At 44.0% G+C, this 20,043-nt stretch overlaps 3 protein-coding genes across 4 annotated transcripts in view; 2 read left to right on the top strand and 1 right to left on the bottom strand.

The window, feature by feature from the left end:
* Positions 1–2,505, top strand: part of USP4 (ubiquitin specific peptidase 4) — a 42,668-nt gene extending 40,163 nt beyond the window's left edge. For both annotated transcript variants that reach the window (XM_075761962.1, XM_075761963.1), the window contains one exon: positions 3–2,505. In XM_075761962.1, coding sequence (XP_075618077.1) covers positions 3–104 — 102 coding nt within the window. In that variant the 3' untranslated portion in view covers positions 105–2,505. The remainder of the gene's footprint in view (positions 1–2) is intronic.
* Positions 2,506–4,585: 2,080 nt separating this feature from the next.
* On the bottom strand, positions 4,586–10,214 carry EMC3 (ER membrane protein complex subunit 3). The gene is made up of 8 exons (XM_075761968.1): positions 9,974–10,214; positions 9,728–9,785; positions 8,853–8,946; positions 8,055–8,159; positions 7,313–7,394; positions 7,081–7,160; positions 6,392–6,474; positions 4,586–4,824 (listed from the first exon to the last, which is right to left on the bottom strand). The coding sequence occupies exons 1-8, from the start codon at positions 10,126–10,128 to the stop codon at positions 4,696–4,698; spliced, it is 786 nt and encodes a 261-aa protein (XP_075618083.1). The 5' UTR covers positions 10,129–10,214; the 3' UTR covers positions 4,586–4,695.
* A 159-nt stretch (positions 10,215–10,373) lies between these two features.
* The window catches only part of FANCD2 (FA complementation group D2), a 53,776-nt gene continuing 44,106 nt past the window's right edge, over positions 10,374–20,043 (top strand). The window contains exons 1-9 of the mRNA XM_075761975.1: positions 10,374–10,577; positions 11,365–11,454; positions 12,254–12,388; positions 12,978–13,045; positions 13,919–14,022; positions 14,568–14,631; positions 15,236–15,288; positions 17,186–17,264; positions 18,570–18,694. Coding sequence (XP_075618090.1) covers positions 11,388–11,454; positions 12,254–12,388; positions 12,978–13,045; positions 13,919–14,022; positions 14,568–14,631; positions 15,236–15,288; positions 17,186–17,264; positions 18,570–18,694 — 695 coding nt within the window. The 5' untranslated portion in view covers positions 10,374–10,577; positions 11,365–11,387. The remainder of the gene's footprint in view (positions 10,578–11,364; positions 11,455–12,253; positions 12,389–12,977; positions 13,046–13,918; positions 14,023–14,567; positions 14,632–15,235; positions 15,289–17,185; positions 17,265–18,569; positions 18,695–20,043) is intronic.

Below are 20,043 nucleotides of genomic sequence, written 5' to 3' on the forward strand. Positions count from 1 at the left end.
AGACAAAAGCTGCGTATGTGCTGTTTTATCAGCGCCGAAACAGTGAGGAACATACTGCCCCATCTCCTCCCCAAGAAGAGTGTGACGGCATGGATACCAACTAAACATCACTGCCAGCACTGGGCCACCACATTAGCGGTCACTCTTCTAAAGCCATGCCTGAGGCGTCTGAAAACTTTTCTTCCTTCTGTAGGAGTCAAGCAGAAAAATCTAGCACTGAAAGAGTCAGTGCTGGGGGTTGCAGAATAGCACTGGAGAGCCAGGAATAGGTGCTGACACTTGGGTGTTTAGAGGCCAAAAATAATATATATTGGAGCTTCAATAAAGTTCTTTTTAAAATCTGGCTGAGCTGTGTGGCTAGAGGCAGGGGTTGGGGCTGAGCTGGGCTGGAGGTCTTGGGCTGAGGGTGTAGCTGGGGTCGGGAGAGTACAGCCTGGGCTGGAGGTCACAGCGGAGCCTTCTGGGGCCCGTGGAGGAGTACGGTGGGTACGATTCTGTGAATCGGTGAGGGGGCTTCCTGCCCACCCTCTGATGTTGCTGCTGGGCCCTGCCTGTGTCAGGGACGCATGCTGCACCCCTTCTGGAAGCTCAGTTCACATCTCTCTGCCTCTGGCCTGTCTGTTGCAGTCTCTCCCATCGTACTTTGTTCCCCTCACTGCACAGCAAACATTTCTTTTGTCCTTTCACTGATGCATTTGAGACTCTTCTGGGCAGTTTTGACTCAGCATTTTTCATGTGAATGCTGAATCCTGTAATGTAGGAAACTTCACCAGAAGCACATCATACCTGCCTGTGCATCATACATACCTGCCTGTGTGGCTGGCATACACGTGATGACAGGATACAGTGGCTCTGGCTCCCCTTCTTCTGCAGAGAAAACATCTGAAAGGTTGGCAATTTCTTGTTCTCTCCATCCATCTCCTACACCCCTCACTTCCAGCTACTCTGTAAGCATTTTTCTGCCTCTACTGTTTCTCCTATGGTTTGTGCAGTGGCAGAATTTTTATTGTTTTTTTGCTCATTTACGTGGCTCCTTGGAGCTTTTCCTCCAGCAAAGCTCAGCACTGTGTCCCCAGAGCTGTCATCTGTAAAGGTGACAGCCCAATGCAATGGATTGTGTGAGTTTTTAGCCTTTTCTCTTGCAACTTTTGGTTTTGTTTGTTTTTTTTTTAACTGCTCTTTAAGCCTTTAGATCCCCCAACCCATCATCTTCTGTGAGGCTGTACGTGTGATGCTCCTGTCCGAGGTCTCTCTTTGCCTTAGCTAGCTGTTCCATAGTTCCGCCCCATCCTTTTGGCACAGCTGGCAAATGCTCTTCCCTCTGTCCCCCTTTACTGGCTGTTACTGGTAGGACTCAAGTCCAGTCCTCTTGAATGAGGACTCCTCTGACCATGAGATCTGGTCAGTCCTCAGTGGAAAAATGGCTTCCCATGTGGAAAATGGGAAAAACCTAGAGCCTTAGTCTGTGTTTTTTAGGGGAAGGATCAAGGTGGTGAACCAAACAGGAGGGTTTTTCCTTCTTGCAGCCAAGTGCATTGACAGAACACAAGGCTAAGCCAGGCTACTGCTCTGCTTTTTTTTTTCCTTTCCCCCGAAATGCGTGCTCGCAGCCACTCTGTCCTCGCTGTGTGCAGTCCAAGTGGCTTCACTGCTGGCCGTAACCACTTCCAACGGTCAGCGTAACAGCAGTCACCCATTTAACTCCAAATACGCCAGCTCAGCTCCCTTCCGCAGCTCTTGATGCCAAGCCCTGTAGGAAACCGTTGTGTGCCCATCCCCGCACCTCTGTTGTGCTGCAGCTGAGCAAAAGTCCAGCCAGCGACTTGCTGCCTTGTCCTGCTCCAAGCAACGGGGAGGGTGGGCAGTGATGGGAGGCAGGAGGGCTTCCTCTAGCTGACATGCTAGTCTTGTAATCCTCTTCTGCCGAGTTTTTTCTTTTAAAGCATTGACATTTGAATTTTGAGATCAGAATTGCTTAATGCTTCTGCTGTTCTGGTTTTGGGGTTGTTTGGGATTTTTATAACTCTTAATATTTCATTTCTTTGTTTTTTTTTTTTCCTTGTTACTGAGGGGAGCATCCAAAAAGCAATTGTTAAGCTGTAGGACTGCACTGAATGACTCTGATCAGCATTTTTTTTTTGTTTTACCCTGAAAAAAAATAATGTGGGTATTCCAAAATGGGGAAGAGAGGAAAAGGAGGAGAGTAAAAGACCTTTTAAAAAGAAAAATCAATCTGAAACAGCCTGTGTTCTTCTCCTCGCCTCCCTACCTGTGCTGACACTGAGAAATGCATCAGTGGGGCTAAATCTCCAATGCTCAGATGCTGAACAGACTTTGTACTGCAGAAAAAGTGGCCCAGCTCTTACTTTCTCTGTCTCTGAGCTGGTGGGCTTTGGCTGGTGCGTGTGTGTGCTCTAATACCAGACCTGTTTTTTAGACTAGCACTTTGTAAGTGGCTGGCTCTATTGTACAAAGAGGAAAATTAAAGAGTGGTTTGCACTGAAACTGGGTTTTGTTGTATTTTCAGCTTTTGTGATGTGACCTGAGATTGCTGGTTGTGGGGATGCCCAGTGCTCCGGGAGCTGGGGAAGGCGAGTCCTGCGGAGCCACCCCCCCGCTCTGCCTGTGGGGATCTGGGAGGAAAGCAGCCCTTGCCTGCACTGCCCTGTACATCTGAGAGCTCGTGCTCGCTCTGGGGTTGCCTTTCCTCACCTGCAGCGCTGGGCTGCTGATACCTGGTGCTTTAGCAAAGCCCATCCTTGCTTCTCTTTCTGTGATGCTGGGCAGGCTCAGCTACGGCTTCCTCGTCATTCCTCTTCCTCTGTGGATCTCAGGGGTGACCTGGCTTTCCTTCTGTCCATTTTCTCCAGGGGTATCAGAGCTGCTTGTGGCTGTGCCACTGAAAGGGTTGTCCTGCAGTTGCAACCTGACCTAGTACATGTGAGCAGGCTGGAAAAAACAAAGTGAAATGCAAGAAGCTTGTGTGCGTTTAACACTGGTGTGCGTGCAGGGAATCTGTGGGATTCGGGTCAAGGCAGGCTGTGAAGCCCCAGTAAGAAGGTTTCAAGTCTTCATGTTGTGATTACAGTGCAGTAGTGGAGGAGGTTGATCTTAGCTGGAGCCTCAGAGAGGGTTAGAAGAGCCTTCATGTAGAACAGCAGGCAGTGAGCTTCGCTATGAAATGCTGACCTCCAAAGTGTGGCATGAAACAGGAGAAAGGGAAAGCGAAGTGGCAGCTTTTGGATGTGGAGGTGTTTGGGTATTCTCTGTCAGCGCGCAGGCTCGCAGGAACGGCTCATGCAAGAATGCCGAGGGCATGAAGTGAAATTAAATTCCCCATTGCAAAATGGATGGAAAAATAACCTGAAACACTAGTTGTGTCGTCAGTGAAGCACTGTTGTTAGCATTCAGGAAGGAGGGCTCTGAGGCAGAGAAGAACATCTCAGATTATTTTGGTAAGAACAGAAAACAGACTATGTCTGTTCTGGCTCAGCTCCTGCTTTGAAGAGAGTGTGCAAGTGCACCCTGAAACAAAGGGCTCAGAATAAAGGGTGGGCAGGGAAATAACAGCCACAGAGTACAGAAGATCATCTGTTTGAGAAGCATTTCCCTGGGTTAGGATGCTTCACCCTGGGGAAGGGGGATCTGAGGAGCTCCTGCAGGATAAGCCAGGAATAGTTGCTCCCTGTTGTCTGCAGTGCAAGATGATGGTCAGCAGGAGGCTTAGAACAAGATGAGTATTTATTTATTTCCCCTACCTGAACAGGGACTACAGTGAATGGCCAGGCATCTTTGCTAGATCCTACATCCTGCTGCTGAGGTGTTTATAAATGGACTGAGGAAGGATTAAATTAACAGGAAAATAGTCTGTGTGTTTGCTACCTCTGCACAGAAATGCCATCTCTGGTTCTCTGCTGCCCAAAGACCTCTGAGGAGCTGCTCTGCCCAGGAACAAAAGCAGCAAGGGCGGGGGGCAGAAGTTGCCCCCCATGACCACTGCTGTATCTACCAGTGGGTTGGCCAGGGCAGAAGCAAGCAGATGGGATTTTGCAGCGCTGAGGAGCCTTGGTGCAGGCTTGGATACGGGAGGAAGGTGATCTGTCCCGTGCTTTGCCATGGGTAAGTGCAGAGTATCTCCCTCTTGCTTTTGTTTTCTTCTGAGAAAGCTTCAAACCCCAATTACTGTAACAGGAAAAGAGTATAAAGAGGAAGGACAACCATGGCTTTCAGAAACCCAATCATCATTATGAGGATGCATTAGATACCTTGTTGCTAAGTCAGTTTTGAATTGCTACCAGGATGATGATGATGTCCTAATTGTTCAAAGGTAAAGGACAACTAGCTCTGCATTTGTTTAAAAGGATAAAACCAGAAACTTAAGCACTACTTGTAGTTTTTCAGTCTCATGAAGTTTTAAGTTAACTCAAGCAAGCTTGCTCTTTGCATACTAGAACTGAAAACTTCAGGTCTTCTCTCCAGCATACATTTTGTAGGAAGAGAAACAGAAACCCACACAGAGAGCCTTTGGCTCAAATAGAACATACTCAGTCCTGGGGGTCAAATCACGAGTTAGAACTGCTGTTACCTAAACATGGTGTTTTCTTTTATTCTCAGCCTTGCTAAAATACATTTAGTTTTAAGCATCAGATTTCTTTTCAAATTACTTTTACAAGAGACAAAAGTATATTCTCAAATTCAGAAGATGGAGGTCTGAAGTTCTTCCTTAAACATGCCTTCAAAATGGAGGTCTTTTGCCATGAGCTCCTCTTCTACATCTTCTAAGGCCCATTGATGATCAGTCAATTCTAAAGCCTCCCATTCCGTCTGCATTGATGATAAACAGAGGTAGAGAAAGGAAAGTAACACAGTATTAGTTAGACAAGAACTACGCAAAGCAGTGCTTACCTTTAAAACTGCAACAAACCCCAAGTTTTATTAAAAACATCGCAATCCTGTTCTCTCTCTGAAATCAGTGTTCTACACTTAATTGGGTATTAGTTGGTCAATACAAGTACATAATAGAAATTAGAAAAATTACATTATCTACTCTTTGAAAACCCTCTAACCTTCTGGAATAGTCCATTTCTTCTAAAAAAGCTGTCTCTAGAAACACAGCCAAGTCTACTCTGGGGGAGTCAAGTGCTTTGTGGTTAGTTAATTCTTTAGTTCAGAGACCTCTGACAAAAATAGTTACAGGCCAAAAAATGTTGCAACTGCTAAGAGTTGATGTGCCTTGTTAGACTGTTCTCTGACCAACAAGCTCCCTGGAGCTGCAGAGTTTATTAATTCATTAAGCCCAGTGTTCATAGCAGCCCAAGACCTAAGAACAGAATTTCATCCTAAATAAGAGAATGATCTCCCTCACTACTCATCTTCCACCAACTATGAACACAAATCTCTCCTCCTCTTAGTCCATCGAGTGTTGCTCCAGTAATATTGTGGAATAAGCTGCATACAGCCTGCACAATCACATCATGTGATGCCCAGCCAGAGATTTGTATTTCTTGGCCAGAACACTTCTGCAATATGGGCTTGCTTGCTTTGTTCCTGCTGGGACCTCATAGCGGGTTTAGGTCCTTACAGGGCTGAACAGCAAAACCGCTCTGGGTAGGCAGTACCAGAAAGGGAGCGAAGGGATGTGAGCCAGGAGAGGGCAGGTGCTGGCTGTAATCACACCTCAGTGCTGACAGTCTGTGACAGAACAGTCGCTGCTCCAGCAGTGCTGCAAACCACAGCCACCCTCTTCCCTGGCTGCGCCTCTGCGTGGGTGATTTTTTTTTTTTTAACCAGGAAGGTTACTGAATACAAGAAACTGCAGGAGCAGACCATCCTGACTTCCCAAGCAGCAGGTTGTGTGTGGGTAAATCTCTGCTATAGTATGTAAAAACAGAAACCAGGACCTTCCCTTCGTGCATAAACTAGGGTTGTGAAAGGTCGAGGCAGTCTAATAAGCAAGCACCTATGGAGACTTCTTAGGAGAACTTCAAGACACAGTCAAATCCTGACAGATTTTTCCATTGAACTAACTCAGTTTTCTTACCCAAGGTCCATCATGTGCCTGCTGGACTTGTGCTCAGCTGCACTATTAACCCAACTTTTTGGGAGCTAGCTTCTGCTTTGGAACTAGATCTCAAGGGAAAGAAAAAAAAATTTTCCTCTGCAAAAGCAGATGGCACATGAATTCAGCTTTTGTATCAGGAATGACTACTCAGGTTTACCTCAGGCTGTCACGGTAACTAACTGCCATACCCTTCATCAGCTGTCAGCTCTAAGTTTAGGAACAGGAGTTCCCAGAGCAGTTCCCTTACTTGACGCAGGGAGAGGCCAAGTTATATATAGCCTATGATCCTGTGAGCGCACAGCAAACAGGCCTGAGGTGGGAATACTGTACCTTAAATGCTTTGTTGGTATCTGCTGGCATGGCCATTGCTGCCCCTGTCATTTGTTCTTGCATCACCCTAGACTGATCTGCAGCTACAAGAGAAACAAGAGGTTGATTTTTGTGTCATTTAAACAGCATTTCTTGGAGCACAGTGCCACCAGGCTGGTTTCTAGCTATAGAATAGCAAGTTGCAGAAACACCCGGAATGCAACGCTAACGTGCCAGAAAGTTCTCACAAGACCTCTTGTTCCCACCCCCTACATCTTGGCTAAATTTACATAAAATATGCAGAAAAATTGAGAAGACAGTCTTCTCCATTTGCAGTAGCCCCAGAAACAGTATCTGTCCTGCCCCATATCTAGCATTAAGAAATCTTTACAGTTTTCCTTAAAACTGATCCTTACTAGAAATAAAAGCAAGCCGGAGCACAAAATTTCTGCACACCAATTTGATGGGAAGGAAAGCATGGGTTAATTACCAGGGAAGTTTACAAGCAGTCAGCCAATGGCTGGTGCAGAAGATTTGGGCACTGGCTGCAGGTGATGTCAAACCTGGCCAGTCGAGAGTAACCTCACAGAAGTGAGAGGGGCTTTCAAGAGGTTTTTGGCTGGAAATTTAGAAATCCTTCCCCAACCTCCCTTAGAAGTCGTACCATGGAAGGAGATGCCAGCTCTTTCACAGAAATTATGGTGTCTTACCATTATCTTGGCCCAGGATGAGAGTATAAATGCTTCTGAGTCCAAACACATTCAAGAAGTACCAGGAAGCAGAGCTCACCCTGATAAATCAGAACAAGCGTGGTTGATTTCAGTTCAGAGCTGGCTCATAACCTCATTTCAGAAGCACGCATAGACCATTCAAGGGTTATTAAACACATTCAAAATTTTCCAAGTGACTATTCAACCTTGCTTGCTGAGGACACAGGCTTACCAGGACGCATCTAAAGTGAGCAGTTCAATTCCCTGCTGCAACATTGGTTTAAAACGCAGCGTCAGAGGAAATGGGACCTTTGCTGCAGGATTAAAAAAAAAAAAAAAAAGGCCCAGTTTCACAAAGTGCAAAGCAAATGGCAAAGTGAGTAGTTCTTTTATTAAATCTAACAGTAGCTTGCAATGCATACAGTAACAAGTTAACACATACTTTTCAAAAAGCCGTAGTTCTGTATTTATTTTAATATGAAAAGACTTTTTGAAACTTAATCAGATGGCCAAACCAACATAGGTATTGTGGGAATGCCTTTTGTTAAGGAAACAGTTATCACGTAAACAGTAAGAAAAACCCAGACCTGTAAATTTAAGGAAGTATGTTTGATGTGCACAGTGACCAACTCCCTGGACAGGTTCAGAGGAAAATCTACTGTATCAACTTTAAATTTAGGCAGTTTTAATAAATTTAAATATTGTTTTTGCCACTACAATTGTTCCTGAATACATGAGGTATTTTTTTGTGACCATGGCCAGTACTCTGGAAACAATTTTCCCTCCTTTGCTATGGAGCAAGGAAATCAATGCAGTTCGTGGAGTGAATAATGGCAGTGCCACAAGCTAAATTCATGCTGCTTCCAACAGACCGCTTTCAGGTAGAGAAGCCAAGCTCTGACGCAGCCCAGACTCTCAAGGTCGCCATCAGAAAGATGGCCAGACCCATGGCCTGTGCTATTCCAGACACTTACTTGTGACAAATCCTGAAAATGTCATGTTGATCCAACCACCAATGAGGATCATAGGCAGAACGTTGGTTACATTCCCCTTCATCATATCTGTCAACATGGTAGGATCTGCAAATCGTAGAGTTGATGTAAAGTAGCAGTGTATCACAATAAAGGCAAACAAGAGATTACTTTACCTCGCTGTCAGCTATTTTAATTACGAAACTGCATGAGAGGTAGCAGTCCTATCCCACTATCTATCCCATATCTACTATTTTCCACTGTTGTAAAATACTTTGCTGCTGCCAAAAGGGTCTTGTGTTCTCTGCTGTGTCTGACCCCAGCTGCTTTGTCTGTGTTTGACCCCATCCCTTGCTCCAGATCGCTGAACTTGCTGAACCCCTCCATGAGCTGATTTATCTAGAAAAGGGAGAATGAACTATCCAGCTACTTTGCTGCTGAGGTATCTGGCCACGTTAATAAGTTAAATCAATTCAGAGAAGGTCCTGCAGGAGCTGGGACAAAAAACTGACGAAAAGACCCGAGTGAGAGCAGGACTTCCCATTTCTGTCAGCACTGAAGTGGTCATGGTCTTGTGAGACGCTGCAGGCAGCTGGAGGTCAAAGTCAAGCAAAATGAAGTGACCTAACACGTTGCTCCCAAAGAGAGGGATCTCGCTCCCGCCTCCTCCCTAATGCCCAGCTGCACAGTCCCACCCTTCCTTGACAGTCACTAAGCTCTTTGCAAAGTTGATTTGCATTGCCACCTTGGCAGAAAATTACAGTTTTTCTGCACGGCTATATTTGTGGTACCTTAGCATACCTGTCATCGGTGAAGGAGGCACTACCTTTCTTTTTGTTTTCTTAAAAAATCCATCCTCTGGATTATTAAAAAAATATTTCCGGGTCAGGAAAGACTGAAAAGAAAAAGAGTGAATGCCAATACTGTAAGAAATTAAAGGACAGAAGCATTATTTCTTGCTTAGACATGCAGACATCTTATAAGCTCTTTCATAACACATCCTTCTTTCTTGGAGAGGTACTTTGCTGCCCCTATGCTCTCAAGCTCCTCGCTTTTCTGTTTCCCTGGATCCAGAGTACCAGATCTCTGGCTAATATTCTTAAAATATTCTAAGAATTCTCTGAAGAAGAATCCACATTGATTACAGAGCTTTTAGTGCTTTGTGCAAAGTTCTTGCTGGCTCAATACCGATACGGGTATATCTGGTATTTCCATTCCCCCGAGCTGACTTCTGGATTGTACAATACACATATTTCGCAGCCACTGAGCTAATATGAGCGACTGATTTTTAGTTCAGCAAACATTCCAGCTGACATTGCATGACTCCCTCGTCATTCCGAGCTTTTATTAAACCCTTGTGTGTTTCTTAATAGGTATTAGACACAACGGTTTGGAGACAGACTTCACTTTCGTGTGTAGTTAAAACACCAAGTAGCGGAAGCTAAGATTAACACCAGGGAAGAGACATGTACAGAGGTCCTGTGTCCAGTTCTCCTAAGCACCTGCTACCCACCGCACTTCTAGATGCTACTCGGGGCTGGGGGAGCCGCAGCCAGACTGTCTGACCCCACGGGGCACCTCTAACCACGGCACCCCACTAACGCAACTCCTCGCTTTGTGCTCGTGTCCGAGTTACCCTCTTTGTGAAGCATACAGCCATTCAGGCGGCTCCGTACCTGTTTGGGAATGTATTTTCCGTTTTCCCGAAGGACTCTGCTCCGAATCAGGACTTGGCTGGAAAAGAGACACGTCGCGTTAACGGCACGGCCGCAGGCGGGACCGGGCCCGCCGCTGCCCTCCCCGGCCGGCGGGCGGGAGCGAGCCGGGCCGGGCCGGCGGCACCCAGGGAAAGGCAGGTGTGAGGCGGCGGCGCCGCGGCCGAGGGGGCCCGGGCCGAGAGGGGCCCCGGCGGCGGCCCTGACCTGTCGGACACCTGCTCCTGCGTGAGCCTCTTGTCGCTCTGGAGGAGGATGGAGACGTAGTGCCGGATCATGCCCACGAAGAAGGTGATGAAGACGATGGGCAGCACCACCCACAGCCGGATGTTGGAATCCAGCAGCAGCTCGGGTTCGCTCATCGTGGCGGTACCGCTGCCGGACCCGGCTCCGGCCGCCACCGGGCCGCCCCCAGGCCCCGGCTCCGCTTCCGCTTCCGGGCCCAGCCCTTCCGCCGCCGCCGCCGGAAGAACGTCACCGCGCGCCGGTGGCGGGAAGCTCGAGCGCGGGTCAGCGCCTCCTCTGCGCCTCGGCCCCGGCCCGGCGGCCGCCGTGCTGCTCGCAGCGCGGGTGAGGGGCCTTCGGCGGAGGAGCATACCCCGTCCAGCCCGCCCGGGGCCGGGGTGGGTTGGGACGGCGTTTCTGAGCCGCGTTTGGGCAAAGCCTGCCCGTTTGTTATTAAGGGCGTAAAACCAGCTGTAAGACTTGACGGCCTCGGGGCCCAGCTGGGCTCTCCTGGCAGAGGAAGCGGATAGAACCAAGCTCAGGGTGCTGACGCTTTTGTGTACTGCCCTATAAACCTGCAGGGGAGGTAAGTTGGCGGCCGTGGGAATTTCCGAGCATTTGGGAGTAGATATAATAAAGAGAGGACCACCCGGGACCAAACGCTCCTCTTGGCTTGTCAGTCTGCACCTCGGGCCGGGGAGAGCTGCTAAAGGCTCATCACGCTTTTTCTAATTGTTCCGCTTCTGCTCTGGTATTTTATATAACGCATTTTAATAGGCTCTGCCAAATAGTTGAAAATAAACATGAGATGATCAGGCATATTTTTTTTAATATTTTTTAAGTTTTAAAGGCAACCCAAGGCTTATTTTTCCTTTTTAATCACTATCACCCACCAAAAGAGGACGAGTGAGATGGAGGTTTGTGCTGACAGAACTCTTCTTGCAGTTGTACTGGGTTAGGAACCTGAACGGGGTCAGTTAACATGGCTGGGCTTGTAAATACTAAATTGCTAATCCTTTGTAGCTTTGGGCGTGGGGAGAGGATGACAAGTTCAGATCAGTGGATACCATCTGACACGTCTTAGTTACTCAGTTTAACTTGCCATTTGATTTGCCTGGTATCTGAAAGAAAAGCTGAGCCTTGCTTTATGGGGAACTGCATTTTAGAAGAAGTGATGTATTATGCTCTAAAATCTCAACCTGTACAGCGGTGTGGTACTGGTTAACCAAGTCATCTGCCTGCCTTTGAGCAATTTCAATTTCTGGAGAATTTTCCTTCGCTATTTACTAATACATTCTAGATTTGCTTAAAAAAACCCCTGAATTAAAGTCATGTCTCCTTTGCTCACTTATCTTTTTCCTGTGTTTTTATAGGCAACAACAAAGGTTTTGTTACCATGGTTTCAAAAAGGAAATTGTCAAAACCTGATACTTCTGGAGAGAGCTGCAAGACAGACTTGCCGGGTAGGTGCTCAGGTATAATCTTGTGGGGAACGGAGACTCCTTGGTTAGAGGCAGTGGCTGCTGGGCGAGGAGAAGGCCAAAATGATGGTTTTGGTAATGCTAATTGTTAATTACACTGTTGATCTTTAAACACTTTTTAAAATCATAATAAAACAGGAATGCTAAAGGCAGTGCCATATCTCTTCTCAGTCCTTCTGCCCTCATATCTTTGATCGGTGTTTATCATCTTGATCAGTGTTATCTTGAGCTTCCTTGCCTTCAGAGTCTGCAGATTAATCACATTTGATCAAAACTGGTATCTATAAATCAAACCAAAATAAGCTCTCTACATAGCTGGAGGGAAGATAGTTATATTTTGCTTTAGCAGATGGGTGAGTACCTAGGAGACAGGTCTGGTGGTGGGAGAACCTATAAAAATTTGAGCTTTTCAGGCCAGAGGAAAGTATGTGCTCTGGCGTTGCTCATGATCTGTTAGTGGGTATGTCTCCCATGGGAGTAAGCCACTGAAGGTGCATCTTAACTATCTTTGATTATGGATCACTAAAAGGGTGAGTAAGAAATGTTCCTTTCTGGTGTCATGCTGCAGGGCTAACTGCTCTATAGGATCTGTGCATTGGCGTCTGAGTCGGCTAATGACTGTGTCAAATAGCAGTACAGTTTGTTGATCTGGTCCCATAAGTATTCCTGTGCTCCTCTAATTTCTTACTAGAAGGTTAATTTTGAATTAGTTGTTTATATGAAGGATCCTTGCTATTTTTATTGCAGAGTATATTTGATGTAGCATGGCTTGTTTTCTCAGAAACAAAGAAGTCACGGATTTCTGATAAAGAAAATGCCCCTGCCCATGGTGGAGTCGAGAATGAGGGAGTCTTTGAAGAGCTCCTTAGAACGTCAGGAATTATACTGAAAGTTGGAGAGGGACAGAATGAAATAGGTATGGGTTTAACACTTGCTCTCTCTGCTTGTATCTGAAAACCTGCAAAGATGACTGGTACAAAGTGAAGATGCATTTTACTTGCAGAGCAAAAATACTTGAGCCAGCTTGTTCCAAAGTTCAAACAAACCTTTGGCCTATTATTTGTTATATATTTCTTGAATCGCACAGTTCCTGTTGAATTCAGCGCATCGCCTAAACTCCTTATACCAGCTTTTTGGGTGTGTGCATGCTAAATCAAAAGACTTATATATGGGAGAAGATTAGACTGCATCTGTGAGTATTGAGTTACAGAGGCAGAAGCTCTGAAACAGGAAAATGAACATGTTGCATTGCCTTTCAGCTGACAAGGCCTTCAGGAATTTTTGTATTAAGCCTTTTTAATGCCATTATCTACTCTCATCCCAGACTGGAGAAAGCACAAGTGGTGATATCACTCAGGCTTTTGCTAACTGGACTTCTCAATAGAGCAAATGCAGAAGTATTGGTGGATAGGCTTGAGAGCTTGTATTTCATGTAGCTGTTGTTATGATGTTGTATGGATAAAATGTGTCTGGTTCTTTATTTTCTTTTTAAACTTTCTCCTTAGCTGTAGATCAAATGGCTTTCCAGAAGAAGCTCTGCCTGGCTCTGGAGAAGCACCCTACTTACCCAGGCGTAAGTGATGGACTATGCTTTGGCAAGAGCCAGCTTTAAAACTGGTTGCTGCGTAGCAAAAGATGCAAATGCAGCTGCCTGTCCCCACTAGTCCCATACAAAAGTATGGCACACAGTAGCTTATCTTGGATTTCAGTGGTCCAGACTCTCTAATTCTCTCAGTGTTGCCGTCCCAGCCTTTTGGTCCCATTTTCCTCCTGCTGTACCTGTCTCTTCTCAGCTGTTATATCTGAATAGTCAGACATCGAGATGACCAACATGTGCCTCTTAAACCAGTCTTGGTGTGCGTGCTCCAAGTTTGGTTTTGCGTAATTCCAAGCAAAAGTGCTGCACTTCCACCACCTCACCCTGTCAAAGTAATTAATTGGCAATATTATTCAATAGACAAAGACTCTTAAGGGAGAAAAATCACTTGCTTAACTTTCTAGTGGGAACTGTGTTCGGTTTTGCGTTGGCTGGGAGGGGGCAACATTAAAACTGCCACAAAGTGGTGCTCCTCTCCAGTCAACAAGCCCAGTGTGAAGTCCTGAGGCCAGTGATTTGAATCCTGCAAATGTGTTTTGGGCGCAGCTCTTGTCACATTAAATGTTGCTGTCTCAGCTGAACAGGAAGAAAGGCAAAGCCCTTTTAAATCAAAGGGGAATGTGAGAGCGTTGCTTTAGTGTTATTTTGTAGAAAAAGTGGTTGCTTTTGGAAATGGTTTAGACTAGAGTTAATTTATTATCCAGCGTTCCTTCCATCACAGTTTCTGTCTGTCTGCAGTTCCCTGGGTAGCTCTTCCCTGTTCTCATCTGTTCACAAACAGCATCCTGAAAGACAGCAGCTGATCGGGGGGCCTTTTCAGGAAGTGGGTAACTTCTCTCTGCTTTGCAGGTTGTGAAGCAATTTATCAGTGGCTTGGAATCTCACATCAAGGACAGAAACCAGTTCAAGAACTGCCTCTTGCCGTGCACTCCTACACGGACTGAGGGGTCAAGGTCAGAGAAAATTTATTTTGTTGTCCTCTTCAGTCAGAGCCAGTCTCTAGTTAATGTCATGTAATGTTGAGCAGAGTGGAGGGAAAGGCCATAGCTCCAGCTGATACTCAACAAGACTTGTTTCCTAAGCAAAAGTGACTAGTGTTGCTATTTAATAGCAGTAAGTTTAAAGTGGTAAGTCACAGAATTTACTAGCTGCCTGTTGCGTACCTTGGGCTCCATGGCATTTTATGGCAAGAACCAAATAGTGGGGAAAAAGAAATTGACATAGCTGGTGAAGGTTTTTTGACAATTTTTCCAGGAGATACAGCTTAATCACAGAGACTTTTGCATTTCCAGCTCACTCTAGTCTGGTAGAGAGTAAGCTCGTTCAGAGCTAAAGTGCAGTCTTAAATTTTTTTTTGTGTATCTGTGGTTACCATATGTTACCATAAGTCGTTGTAAGTGGTTTTTTTTTTTAAAAAAAAAACAGTAATGGAAAGAGTTACAGCCTATTCTTCTAACACGTTTTTATTACAATTGTGGTGGAATCTTTCGTCTTGCAGGACTCTGGTGCACTCGTATTGTGAAAGCCTCATTAAACTGCTTCTTGGAATTAAGATCTTACAGGTATGGGCACCTTATTCTGCTCTTTACAGTGGTGTTGATTTACTTAGGCATCCTTTTGCTTATATAAGTAAGGGATTAATAGAACTGGTTTTGAGGCAGATGAGCCTGCATCTGGAATAGTGTCCAATTTCTTGTTTCTTTAGGGGCACAAAGATGCTCAGGGCCTGGAGCACCTGGCATACAAGAAGAGACAGAGGGAACTGGGTTTGTTCAGTCTTAAGAAGAGAAGATTAAGGGAGATTTTGTGGTCTTCAGATGTCTAGTTGCATGGTATAGAGCCAGACTCTTCTCAAAAGTGAACAGGGGCAGGATGAGAGAGGCCCAGAGAGATTGTACATCCTGCCTGTATGCTCTGCTTCTATTAGATTATGTGGAGAGTTTATACCACTCTCAGCATTTGTGGTTTTCAGCTGTCAGGCTGTATGCCTCCTTTCTGGCATGAGAGAGGAGATTTCTTATACAGGAAATATTTTTTTATTTGTCCCTTTGAGTCTTTTATTCTCTGTGCATGTTTCATCTTTTGTGAAAGATCAGTTTTGGTGGCAATGCCACAGCACAAGCGGTAAATCGTCATCCTAACACTGTCTTTTTGCCTTTCTTCCAGCCTGCTGTCATAACACTGTTGTTGGAAAAGATCCCTGAATTCTTTTTTGACATGTGAGTATACACTGTCTTCTCTCTGCCTTGAAATGAGATTTCTTCTTTTGGACTCATTTCTTTCTCGTTAGAAGAGTGTTTAACACAGTCACAAGGACTGAATTGTTTTCGCCCAAGAATTCTAAAAGATCTTGCGTGTAAAAGTGATAAGCTGTTAATTGTGCTGTGAACTCTTTAGTAAGTCTTAGAAATGGATGATCTTATGTTTGTCTCCTATCAAGCTGTAAGAAGAGTGAAGTTTTTTCTATGTATTAATGACCAGTTAAAAATGGAAATGAAAAATAGAAATAAGTGGTCCATTTTGCAGTAGAAGGAGGTTGCTGGGATGGCCCATGGAGATCTAAGTTGTTCAGCATGTTTAGAAATGAAAAAGGAAACGAAAAGTGAGGTCACGATTTATGGTAACAATTTCCAGGATAATCTAATCTAAAACTAATTGTAAAGAACAATAGATTTATTTTTTTTCCAGTGGATATCCTACTGGTTTTTGTTTTGTTTAATGATGGGCCAAAAACCAACACTCATTACAGGTAATCTGTAACCACACCTGTACTGACCGGCCAATTTCTCCCAAATCTGATGTAAAAGCATAGACCTTCAGACCTTTACAGGTTTAATCCAGTTGATGCCTGGACAGAGGACGTTCAGTTTATTGACTTACTGTAGGAAGGGTTGGAAGAATTTGATTTATCCGTGCAATTTGGCAATGGCCAACTGATTAATACGTATGTGCTCACAGACCAGCGTGACCAGAAGTTACGGGGGGGCGCATCTTAGTACAGCTCCGTAAACCTTGTTTTCGTAAAAAATCAGACTAAAAATAATCCTGATTGTATAAACACAATGACAAACTCAGTGTTTTCATCGAGGAAAGGTATCTTGTATTGGTGTTTCTTTTTCTTTCTTATTTTTAGTATCAGTTCCATTCTTAGCAGTAGTCAAAGCAGCAAACAGAGTATGGGGAACAAAATCACATCACATCACTGTAAATGCATGGTACAATCACATTTTGAATGTTGCATACACTTTTGGTCAGGCTGTCACAAAAATATAGTAGAACAGTTTCTTTGTAAGTAGGGAAAAATATTCTAACTAAAATAGAATTCTGCCTGCCTTCAAAGGAGATGACTGGCAGAGAGATGATAGATGTCTGTAAAAGCAAGAAAGATTTAGAAAAGTTAATTGAGGAAGGTTTAACCACTGTTTCTAACTATGCAAGGCAGCAGACAAAAAAACCCAGAAGTATTTTTTCAGATAATGCATAATTACCCTGTCAAATTCAGTGTTGGAGAATGTAGAGGTTAGAAATTACACACAGTTGTGTTTTTTGTTTTGGTTTTTTTTAAGGCTTAGGGAAATTAATGGAGGATAAATGTACTGCTGGATAGCAGACATGGAGTGGGTACCAGCTTCTGCCTTGGAGATTTGCTAAACTGCTTATTGTTGGAGACTGAATGGAAACTCTGTGAAAAGATCGCCTTGTTACCCTGTTACCCAAAACTTATTGAAAACCGTCTAATACTGACTGCAGTTGGGGACAGGGCTACTGGGCTCAAAGGAGATTTAGGCTAAGCTAGTGTAGTCACTGTCACGGTAGGTAGCACAGGAGATCTGAAGTAAGGTCACAGTATATGTTTTGCTTTTTGTGCAGTGACTTAGGAAGTTGTTGTTGGTAGTGTATTGGAACAGGCTGGTAGTATCCCTGTTTTGTCTGCATAGCAAGTAAGAAGTAGGGTTCTGCCTAGATGGTGCTAAAATCTGTAGGGATGTTAATGGTATTTTCATAACATGGTTTTGATAGTTGGTTAATTTGAATTGAATCTCACGATCCTGCAGCAAAGCTTTTGAGTCTGTCTGTAGGTCTGACTAATCTGTGTTTCACTTTCTGCTGTTTTAGTGTGGGCACCTTTGGAACAAATTTTCCACGGCTCATTGTCAATCAATTTAAATGGCTTGACAGGCTTCTTGACAGCCAGGTGGGTACTGATGGTGCAGTCACATCTGTGTTTTTTCCAGTCAAATTCACAAATGCCTATCAGGTGGGATGAGATCAATTATTATGCTAACGAGAACTGATAATGTCATATTTACCTGCTGAAGGAGAGATTTAATTCTTTCTGGTTTATTATGCTTGCATTCAGTGACTTTTGAACATCCCCTTTTACTATTTTTCTTCTTCCCTTTCTTTTAGTCTCCTTTTTCATAAATTTGTATCTGTACATATGTATCCACATGGGTGACCCCATTTTAAAGCTGTTGCTGATGGGAAGTTACAATCCCCTCTTGCTTAATTTTAACAAGAGATATTGGAGATTTGGAGATTACTTGCAAGCACTTGGGGATTAATTCTCTGTTCCTGCTTTGGTGGTTCTTTTCCTTCTTTCCCTAAGTGAGCCAGTCTCTGTGGGTTACTTTGTACTGGAGGGCTGTTACAAGAGAGTTCTGGAATGAACTGAATCAATGTCCGGATTTAACCCCAGTGGGTAACTGAGCACCATGCAGCCACTTGTTCTCCTCTCCTCCCCAAGGGGATGGGAAGGAGAATGAAAAAACAAACTTGTGGGTTGAGATAAAGACAGTTTAATGGGATAACAGAGGAAGGTAATAATAAAACAAGTGATGCACAATTGCAATTGCTCACCACATGCAGAAGGAGAAAAAAACACCAAAAAACCAATCTGATACCCAGTTTGTTTCCGAGCAGTGATCCCACCTCCTGGCTAGCTTCCCCAGTTCTATACGGAGCACGATGCTGTATGGTGGGGAATATCCCTTTGGCCAGGCTGGGTCAGCTGTCCTGGCTGTGCTCTCCCAGCTTCTTGTGCACCTGGCAGGGCGTGGGAAGCTGACAAGTCCTTGACTTAGTGTAGGCACTACAACTACCTAGCAACAACTGAAAACATCAGTGTGTTATCAACATTATTCTCATACTAAATCCAAAACACAGCACTATACCAGCTATTAGAAAGAAAATTAACTCTATCTCAGCCGAAAACAGGACAATCAAGAAGTCATACTAAACACTGAGAAGCTTGCTGCTGTGTTTCTCAGTTTCCTTTGCTCACCAAGGTAGTTATATCCTACCTGTAAAATACCATAGTTCCATAAAAGTCTATGCTATGATTCACGACTAACAGGACAATAAGTTAAGGGACAGTTGGCATAAATCCAGACAAATGACTTACTGAGAGACCTTACATGCATAATATCATTGTCATGCTAATAAACTGCTTGCTTATGGTGAGACTCATGCGTTTTATAAGTGTTCCTCTTGTCTGCAGGATCTTGTCAAGAAGTTAATGCAGATGGTTAGTGTCTCTCCAGTACCAATCCAGCATGATATTATTACCAGTTTACCTGAGATCCTGGAGGATTCCCAGCAAAGTGAGGTTGCCAGAGAGCTCAGGTACAGATGATTCTGTTGGGTTGGTTTGTTTATTTGGTTTTGGGTTTGTGGTTTTGGTTTTTTTTCCTCCTTTTTTTTTTTTTCCCCCTTACACTTAGCAGAAAAGTACATCATGCATTACTGCAGGTTGCACCAGGACTGACTGAAGTAGTAGGACAACAGTCCATTTCTGCTAACAGTAACATTTCAGGACAGCTAGCACTGGCTTAGGACACTTCATTTGTGTTGTTATGCTGTTATAGAGAGGTCTAAATGCTCCAAAAGTGCTTTTATCTAAACAAATTATTAAATTCTTGACTACGTGGATACAGCACAGGTAGAATCCAGTTAAATACTCATTACTTTTACTGGATCAGTCTGTGACCAGTCACTTGGATATTATTATAGACAGCTTTTGATTTGGCTTGGATTCTGCTGCAGAAAGGGTCAACATTGTTTTTATTAATAAAAAAGCCCCCACACCACAAATGTGTATGAAGCAGAACTTTCTGGCTATTTTATATATGTTTCTCAAGCATATTTACTGACCCAAAGAACAGGGGGACCTAATACCAATAGCTGTCCTCCCAGAGAGTGCTACCTTAAGCTATCCCTTACATCTGTCTTTTTTTTTTTTAATAGTGTATTCATTTTACACAATAATTTTTTCAGTAGTCTTAGCCTATATTTAATTTTACACATAAGTATTTCTAATTCTTATCATTACACAGATCACTTACATTTGTGCCTGTGCTAATCATCTTTTCACATCTGTGGTTATTTCAGCCTACACCTGCAAGTAGTGCATCCTGTTCTTCTACCCTCTCAAAAGTAGTTGTAGCTTTGTGTTTCCATTCTCAGTTTACTGTCTCAGCTGCTAGATAAAAAAGCCCCACACTAATTTTTTTAATGCTAATCAAACTCTTCAGACTTCTGTTTTCTCTACGTATATTTTTTTCAAAGCTGAGAATCTAAACAGTATCAGCAAGGCATATTTATTTCCATATTCTTAATAGCCTCTACGCATATCTGATGTGGAAATGTACTCATTGCTTGTTGCAATGAATTAGGGAGCATAAATAGAGTTACCAGGAAGCTGAAAATGACATGGTTTTCAACTAAAAAAAAATAAGTAGAACTTCTTGCTAGAGAAAGTTTATAGAAACTTAGATGGCAGCCGAGAATGATTAAATTAATTTCAGGAAAGGAAAGTCCACAAGGCTGTTAAACACAGCTGCAGTCCCTTGGTCAAGAAGGTGCCAAACCACTGCTTGCTGGAAGCCAGACCAGTTTATATAGGAAGCATTTCTAAATACTTGTCCGATTCTTAGTCTGTTTGTTCCCTATTGATCAGTGCTGGGAAAAGGACG

This window comes from Balearica regulorum, chromosome 10 (assembly GCF_011004875.1).
Source record: "Balearica regulorum gibbericeps isolate bBalReg1 chromosome 10, bBalReg1.pri, whole genome shotgun sequence".
NCBI classification, from domain to species: domain Eukaryota; kingdom Metazoa; phylum Chordata; class Aves; order Gruiformes; family Gruidae; genus Balearica; species Balearica regulorum.